Source organism: Columba livia, chromosome 19, assembly GCF_036013475.1.
Source record: "Columba livia isolate bColLiv1 breed racing homer chromosome 19, bColLiv1.pat.W.v2, whole genome shotgun sequence".
Classification (NCBI taxonomy): Eukaryota; Metazoa; Chordata; class Aves; order Columbiformes; family Columbidae; genus Columba; species Columba livia.
In genome coordinates, this window is record NC_088620.1 from 2,647,790 (window position 1) to 2,656,380 (window position 8,591).

The window sequence follows — 8,591 nt, forward strand, 5'->3', positions numbered from 1 at the left end:
GGGATGCGACAATACCCGCTGTCCCATCAGAAGGTGAGAACTCAGTCCTGTGTGCTGCTTTTACAGAGGGGAACCGAGGCTCTGCTTGGGGATGCCCAGGAGAAAAACTCATCCCAGTGCTCTGAAGCCAAGTGACGTAACTTCTGGATGAGTCCTGCTGACACTGACCTCCTTCCAAAGAGGCCTTTCTGCATTGGGCAGGTCCTTGGGATGGGAGGTCCCGCGGGTGCGGTGGCTGGATCAGAGCTCTGGGTTTGCTGCCCATCTCTGCCACCCGCTGCCTCTTGTTTATCTCCCTTTTCCCCATCTGCGTGATGGGTGATGCTGCCTCCCTGCCTACCCCGGGGAGGTTACAGAGGCGTGATGATGGCTGTAAAGTTGTTTGAGCTTTGGATGGCAGGAGCTGTGGTGGTGTTATTAGCATTGGTGATGATGATGCTAATTACTGAGCTGCTGGGAAACTCCCCGTGGGAGGAGGCGGGAGAGGCAAGGGGAGGCAGGAAAGTGAGCTCGGGGATGGAGAGGAGCCTGTCCCTGCTGGCAGCGCTGTCCAGCCCTGGGAGAAGGCTCATCTTGTTGGCAAAGCCGTGGGGATGCTGGACTGGATAGGAGAGGCCATGGCCCAGGTGCTGCGTAAGGTAGGAGAACACGTCAGGGCCCACGGCAGGTCCCTCTGTGTGGCTTTAGACCTTCTGCCGCTGCTGTGCAAGGTGCTGGTGTTGCACATGATGGAGAGCTGGTGCAGGAGGGCTGCATCGCTGGTGGGGCAGAGAGATGGGCTTCCCCACCCCTCCCAGGGCTTCCTTACCCCTCCTGTGGTCGCATTTTCTTTCTGTCACAGCAGAGCCTTGAGCAAAAGTAGCCGCGATAGAGCTCTGTGCCTGTAGTCACGGATTGCTGGATCCAAGTGCTCCCTGGGACTCGTGCACTGCACACCTTCTGAGTTTCCTCTCTTTTAAAAGGAACATCAAAGCAGAAGGGTTTGTACCACATGAAGCTTGCACACATCAAAGGCTTGCTTATAAATTTAACCCCCCTGCTCCTCTGTGGAGAAAGGTCATGAAGCTCCAGCTCTGGATTGACTTGGTAACAGCTGTATTTTAGAGGGATGGGATTTTTCTAACACTTCAGAAATATCAGAAGTTTTGTGTCACTCACCCCCCTCTCTGAAAAAAACAAAAGGGAGAGGGTCTGTGTAAGAAATGGGATGTGAATTCCTGAAAAGACTGTCTGGGGAGGGGCTGGGGACCTGCCCAAATCTGGGACTTGGGTTTGAGGTCAGCACCAAGCTAGTCTCTGAGGTCAGTGGGACTGTGCATGTACCAGAGTTCAAGGGCTAAAGCACTTTCTTAGGTCAAGGTCCAACAGCTGGAGCAAAATCCAGGGAGAGAATTAAGGATCAAACCAAATCATCTCCCCTCCTTGGGGATCTGTGCCCTGGTTCTGTTCATCTGGACCCTCCTCTTCCCAGGGAGCGCGTCCCTGCTCCTCAGACCTGTCCTTAGCAAAGACCATTTATAGTCAAGACAAAGAGGAGCTGCATTTGATTACAGTGACAACTTGCAGAGATGGGTTGCTGATGTATTTAGACACCGAACAATTTGCAAGCACACTGTATCGCCAGACATTCCATAAGACAAATGTTTTTATAAGACTTTTTTTATGGTTACAGTAAGAAGCAACCATAAAAGAAGGGAAAACATCATAGATCATCCCCCCTCGCCCCAAATGCAGATCACCAGAGCTCTTTTTATGGTCTTCTCTCTCATGATTTACTGGTGGGCTGTCAGGTTGCGGGAGCGATGCACGGAGCAGATCTCATGGTTGAGCCTTGGTCTGACATCCAGCTACGAATGTTGTGGTCCTGGTGTCAGGGGCAGGGAGCAGAGCTGGGGGGCAGTGTGGGCTCCGTGGCAGAGCCAGGCAGGAGTTCCTGCCCATTCCTGCCGAACTGTGTAAGGATGTCGGGTCCCCCATCCATCCCTGTGACTTCACCATGGGTGCAGACTTGGCCAGGTGGGTGCTGGAGCTGAAGGATAAATACAGCCTTGGTGGCTTCCTCCAGACACTTGTGCTCTGGCCCCAAAGAGTCTTTCCCTGGTTGTCGTCTGTTGTTTGAGAGAAGGTTAAACTGATATTTCCTTGCAGCCCCCCTGGAGCTTGAACGCAGGGGGTTCACCAGGCAGGCTGTGCTGCTCCGCGCTGCCTGCCTGTGCGTCATCTCTCTTTCAAGATGAGGTGTAACCTCTTTGTCTTATTGATGTGTAAACTACCTCAATGCCAGGGCAGTGAAAACGCACGCCCTCCTTTATCTCACAGCCTTTATGTTTTGTTTAACTGCATGGGTGTAATTATACCATTATAATTGGTCAGAGTTTCTGGTGTAAACGTGCTCTGAGAATCCAAGAGCGAGGGGGATGGAGAGGAAGAGAGAAGACGGAGTCAGGGAGAGGGAAGGCAGCTACTGCTAAATTAGAGACTGTTCCTATGACACCTGGGGGCTGCTGTGCTGGTGTCAATCCTGTTGGAGTTGAGCAGGTAAACACCGAGCCCTGGCTCATTTTGTAATGCTTTGTCTTCCTGTTTGGTTTGCGGGACCTTGTGTGCTGCTTCCAGCAGGCACAGACCTGGGGGAGACGCTGCGCTGAGATATTTTCTAGCTGGAGGCACGATGTGCTGGAAAACTTCTGAAGGGCTTGAGCCTGGCAGGTATCGGGAGACTTTTCCAGGGATTTGGGCTGTTTGGTGACCTGGTTGCTTCCCCAGAGTCATCTTAGGTTGTCTGACCTTTCTTCCCATATGTCTCTATAAGGTTTTTTTGTTAAGCTTCAGGGCCCTTTACTTTAGCTGCTCCGACTCAGGTGGGCTGGTTGCAGAGATGCTGCATGAACCAGGGCAGATTTAAAAAGCGTTCTCCCAAATCTAGAGGTGCAGCAGGGACAGCAGAGCCAGAGCCAAGACTCTGGGCGAGTTTTGCGGTGCAGAGCCCTGGCAGACGCTGTTCCTCGCTGGGACTTTGGTGGGGAGGCAGGGAAATAAACGGGTTGATAGAAAATCTCTGCAAAGAGATGGTGGGGGGAGGCAATAGCGTTTTCTGGCTTGCACTGCCTCTGCTGCATTCGTTGCCTTAGAGGTAAATTATCAGTTTCTTCCTTAAATATTAACAGCTGCCAGGTAATGAATTCCCCCTCTCTGTTTTATAATGGCACTAAAATTGGGATTTGCATTGGTTTTCTCTGTAATTATCCAGTGAGAGTGTGTGAGAGAGGGGGAGGCACGGCAGGCTCTGCTGCAGGCAGGTGTCGTGCCGGGGGGACCCATCCAGGTTGGACTGGATGATCTCCAGAGGTCCCTTCCAACCCCAACCGTTCTGTGATCCTATGAGCGGTCCTGTGAACCTCGGCACGACCCTTCCTGACGGCAGCTCCGGTGTGCGGGGCCGCACAAGCGGTTCTGTGAGGCTTATGGCTTTACCATCCATCATTAAGTTACTTTTTCTCATGGAGAGGGATGGAGTTGGGGGGTAGGGTAGCACACACAGCTGGAGTAAACCCAGAATTACCTGCCAGGCTTCTCAGCATCCCAAGGAGAAGCTGATCCTGGCAAGGTGTGGTTGAGAGGGTGCATGGGGAGGGAGGCTGGTTTTGGAGCTAGAAAACTGTAAGGAAGAGCCTCTTACCAGAGGAACCTGCTCTAGGAAGGAGGTAAAAACACAACTGGTTGTCCAAGGTCCCCCAGCAGACTCTTGTTGGAGGTTACGACACAAGGTCTACAGGCTGGAGCTGACTAACCAAGCTACCAAAATACATCCTTCTTCCCTTGACTCATTGTAACTGAATTTTCAGTTATTGGCACTTTGAAGCCATAATTGAAGTTTGCTTTCCTCCTTGCACAGCCTTTTCTCCCGGCAAATTGTCAGCCGTCAAGTGGTATGAGACACTAAAAGAGATGTTACACTCACCATTTCCTAGAAACTGTCACTTTAAAGAGAACAATACTAAAAAGAGGGATGAATCAAAGCCAGACCCAGAGCAATAAAACTCCAAATGTTTGTCTTCCCTCAAAATCTGGAACTCTTCATTCATATCTGGGGTTTCTGCTGGGCCTGGGGCACTTTGTATGTTCACAGTTCCGGCCTCTCGCATTTAATAAACTGCACATTCCAGAAGAGCTTAAAAAAAAATTATAGTCCAGGTTCGCTTTGGGTATAAACCAGCATAACTCTGCGTAAATCACTGGAGCTATGACGACACCAGATGACACAGGAGCCTCCGGTGACTGGGGATTTTCTTTGGTTTTCTTGCACGGCTGTCTCTGCTGGGGCAGATGGAGCTGCAGGAGGTGCAGGCAGGTCCCAGGGGATGGGGAAGGTCTCCCTGCTTTGGCCGTAGCTGCTGCTGCCGCTGGGCAGGACACAGCCCGTGTCCGGGGTTAGTGTGGCCATCACGAGCCTCTGCTCACTCCTCGCCTTCCGCCTGCGTCCACGCTCCCATTAGCAGTGCTATTTTCGAGCCTCCCAAGGTGATTAACACCAATTAATCTAAAAACGCCTAAATAATGGTTTTTCAGAGCCCCTGGCTCCTTCCCATTCCCCTTGTGGCCACAGGAGTCTGCAGCCCGACCCTGGCACGGAGCTGAGCCCGGTTCGGCGTTCACATGCGGGGGCTGCTGGGGAAGCTGTTTGCTGAGATGTGCAATTAGAGAAGGGTCCTAAATGATCCCATGGATCCAGCTTTTCCATCCTGTGTGTCTGTGCCACAGAGGCAGCTGCAGTTCCCTGCAGTGCTCGTTACACTGGAGGAGGGGAGAACCAGCTCCTGCAGCGGTGCAGCCCCCTCCCGAGAGCCAGCAGAGACCGGGACCGCCGGGCATGCTCAGGTGCGGGATGCGCAGCTCCCCTGGGATGTGCAGAAAAGCCCCTGGAGGCTTTTTTGCCTGTATCTAAAGCTATTTGCATCCTGCTGTTCTCTGGGCACCGTCATGTGGAGCAAATCAGCCTCCACATCTTTGCCTTCCCCAGACGGGGTGTAGTTTCGTCTTGCCCTGTTAAGCAGCATCTACCAGAGCAAGAGCTGCTTTTTGCTGATAGGAGAAGCTATTCTTGTCTTTGCATGTGATTTTTGTCTTACCTGTTTAAGCTCTTCTGAGAAGGGCTGTGTCTGACCATGGCTGAAATGGCAAACCCGCGGGTACCAGCCCCGGGACCCTCCCTGCCCCCAGCAGCGCCAGGATTTCGTGTTTTGTGGGGTGTCTTGCATAACAAGGCCTTGATCTTGAGCGTGGCCTTCAGGCATTACTGGAAAATGAGTAAATAATAATTAAGATTTGGGCGTTTGCTGCAGCGAAGGGTGTTTATGTGGAGGTTAGGTGTGCGTTATGGGTGCTACTGCAGGTGGGTGTGTGCGGATCCACCGACGACCTTCACCCCATCACCACCACCCCAGTAAAGGTGCTGCATGTATTCATCTGCTTTTTAACACAGCGCTGTGCTGAGAGCAAGTAGGTGTCTAAATAAAAGTACGTTTCAAGAAAGCGGCACAATTTTGGCAATCCAGAGACGAGCGGGCTTTTTTTGCAAAGCGTTTTCGAAGCAAATTGTCGGGAGGTTCCGGTTCCAGATGCTCCGAGAGCAGTGTGTTGTGGGGAGGAGGGCATAGCTGCTGCTGGGGGAGCGGTGGATCTTCTCCATCGCTGAACAGGAGCGTGTCCTTCCCCACGTTTATAGACACCTGTCTCCTCCATCACCACCTCCTACTCCTCGGTGGGGCTGGAAGTGGGGAGCTCTGGTGGGTAAAGTAGGTGACTGGGAGCTGAGTGCTGCTTATTAACCTTGGCTTCTGTGCTAATTAATCAAGAATATGGGTTATATCGTTTAAAGCATTGGAGTTATTTCGGCTGAGCAAATTACTGCTGCTCAGCTGAGACTCAACAGCTGAGCGTGGTCCTAGTTCCACCCCCTTCCAACTGCAAAGTAAATCCCTGCAACCTGTTTCAGCTGAAGCCTTGTGCTTTGCTGCTGGGTGTGTTACGGGGTGCACGGACAGGTACCCCAGCTCCGAGGCGGGGGGAGCATCGGTTATGCTCCAATAACTCACTGTTTGCTGGCATCTGCCCATAATCTGAATTCTTTTGAGCAAGTACTTCATGTTCGCTCTCATTTCTGGTATTTAAGGGATTCTCCAGTTTTTTTGGAGGGCAAAATTGGCCTCTGGAGCTTCCCATCTTCTGCCATAAAGCAGACTGACTGACCCGGAATGAAAATGCGGCCAACATGTCTCCTTGGTTAGTAATGGAAGCTTGAGGTGCTAAATCTAGACTTGTGTGTTTATGTTGAATGGTGACAGGGAAACCCAGCCTGGCATGGTAAATGCTGTCAAAACCTATGTGGAAAAGTTCCTACATTAACTACAGGGTTTTGCTGTAGCTTTTTGAGGACTGTTTGAATACGCTGACAGATGAATTGCCTCCCAAAGAGAAACCAGGGGTAATTTCCATGCCGTGGGTGCTCTGGTCTCAGCAGTGAGGGCTGGCTACCTGACCCGTGATCTCAGGGTAAGTTACCGTGTAGCTGGGGAAGAAGTATAAACCCAACATTAATACGGTTGTTGCACAAAGTGGCCCAATCCGAGCACGGTGGCAGCGGATTTGGGGCAGTCGGATCCACGCTGCAGGTGGTCGAGGTGTCAGTAACACTTCAGCCAGACACACCGTCTCAAAGCGATATTGTCACCTGCTACCGATCCAAAGGAATGGATTTAAGCCGTGTGTGGCAGTAGGGCACGCTCCCAGCAGGTCAGCAGTTGCTGTATTAGGGAAAGAGGGAGCGTGGGCGAGTTATTTTGATTTTGTTTGAAACAATAAAACCCAAGTTATTTGAAATCTTACCAACAGAACCAGCTTTTAGCACCGGCGTTTATAGGGATGAGTGGGCGAGTTGTTTAAAGGAAAAAAAAAATCTTTGAAAACAGTCCAAGTGAGGGTGGTAGTTTCATCCTACAAGGGGAGCGCAGCGCTCAGGGTGTGTGTGGGGTCTGCGCCAGGGTTTGTGGGGTGTGCAAAGCGGACGGGGGGCACACGGAGGGCACACGCGTGCCCAGGGCGCACTCGGGGACACGCTCGCAGCTCCTGGTGTGGGAGCCGGGGTCTGAAACTGCCGGTGGTGTCTGTGCAGATCACGGACACCTCGCTCGCTCTCCTTTGCCGCATCCTAAACCGGGGTGCAAGACGTCGTTTCCTCTCGCACTGACCTCTTGTGCGTGGGCTCTGTTCCTGTGTTACACCCTCCTCAGTTGCTGTAGCGTTTTTAAAAATTAAATCACAAGCTAAATTGAAGTTTAGCGTGTGAGCTCCCCGGGCAGCAGCCCAGTTTGCGGCTGATTCCCCGTTGTCTCTTACCTTCCATAGCCAATGGCACCAGAACAGAATCGGTGCTCGGTAGTTGCCTTTTGCCCGCCCTGCCCCGATACCGGGGTTTTGCAAGGTCCTGTGTGATGGAGAACAGCCCCCAAAGCTGCATTTGTTCAGGATAAAGAAATTTCCTATTTCTGCAATGAAAGGTGAGAATGAAGTGTAAGAGAACAGCGTGGCCAGGGCGGCACGAGTGCCACCGGGGCTCTGTCCCCACTTCGCCCCTGCCCCGCCAGGTGCCCCTTGTCAAGCTGCTTCTCTTTCCAGTGACCCCTTTCACAGCCACAAATTCACGTTTCATGTTCACATTTCACAAACGGGAAGGAAGAACAGCTCTTGGGCTGTTGCATACCATTCCATTTCTCCATGTTTAAAACCTCATTGCAATTAGAAATTTCCCTCTGTTTGGCAGTGGTACATTTAAATTAAAAGATGCTTGTGGCCAAGCATCTTTGGCTTTTGCAATAGGTAAAAAAAATGGTGTATCTAATAATATGAGGAGCAGCGGGACTATCAAGAGCTAAAAATGGTCCTTCAATATTTTGGTGCTTTAAATCTGAGTGATTATAATGTGTCTGTATGTGCACAGGGCATTTACTGTCGTGGTGCGTGTGCCTGTAGAGCTGAGTCTGTTTGCAGATGTAGTTTAGGAAAATTGGTCCCAATCTATTTTTAAGGTAAAGTGTGTGTGGCGGGTAGGAGGTGAGGAGGTGGAAGGAAAGCTAAATATTCACATAGCTCCGCTGTGTGTTTAAGAGCATCATCTTAATAACACGGGGATGGTGGCAGCGAGGTGAGGGAGAGCGAGCGGAGCCCACCCCCTCGTACCAGGGCAGGGGTGACGCGGGAGGAGCGTGGCGAGCGGGGCTGGGGCTTTAAGCCGCATCTCGCGCCGGGTCAGCGGTGCTGGCAGCGCTCTGCACATGGCTGCGCGCTCCGCATAAATCCCAGCGCCGGCAGCCGGAGCGGAGCTGGGCGAGCTCTCCGGGCGGCTGGCGGCAGCTGAACCGACGAGCGTCGGAGCTGAAGAGCATCGGAGCGGCAGCCCCGTGTCCCAGCCCCGCGTTGCCAGCGGTTCCTGTGGACGTGTAAAAGCCGGAGTCTGGGAAGCGCTGGCTGCTGAGCTCAGTGAGTAAAACTCGCGTTTGTTTGTGCTTCCCTTCTGTCCTCTGAAATGAGAGGCT

At 52.2% G+C, this 8,591-nt stretch overlaps 1 protein-coding gene across 6 annotated transcripts in view; it reads left to right on the top strand.

Annotated features, from left to right (window-relative positions):
- GPSM1 (G protein signaling modulator 1) overlaps window positions 1–8,591 on the top strand; it is a 58,028-nt gene that overhangs the window by 41,783 nt on the left and 7,654 nt on the right. The window contains exon 1 of one of the 6 annotated variants that reach the window (XM_065035610.1): window positions 493–638. The exons of 3 other annotated variants lie outside the window; for them this stretch is intronic. In XM_065035610.1, coding sequence (XP_064891682.1) covers window positions 594–638 — 45 coding nt within the window. In that variant the 5' untranslated portion in view covers window positions 493–593. Of the gene's footprint in view, window positions 1–492; window positions 639–2,379; window positions 2,539–8,309; window positions 8,536–8,591 lie in introns of those variants that run through there. 2 more of the 6 variants (XM_065035609.1, XM_021280020.2) reach the window with 2 other exon arrangements.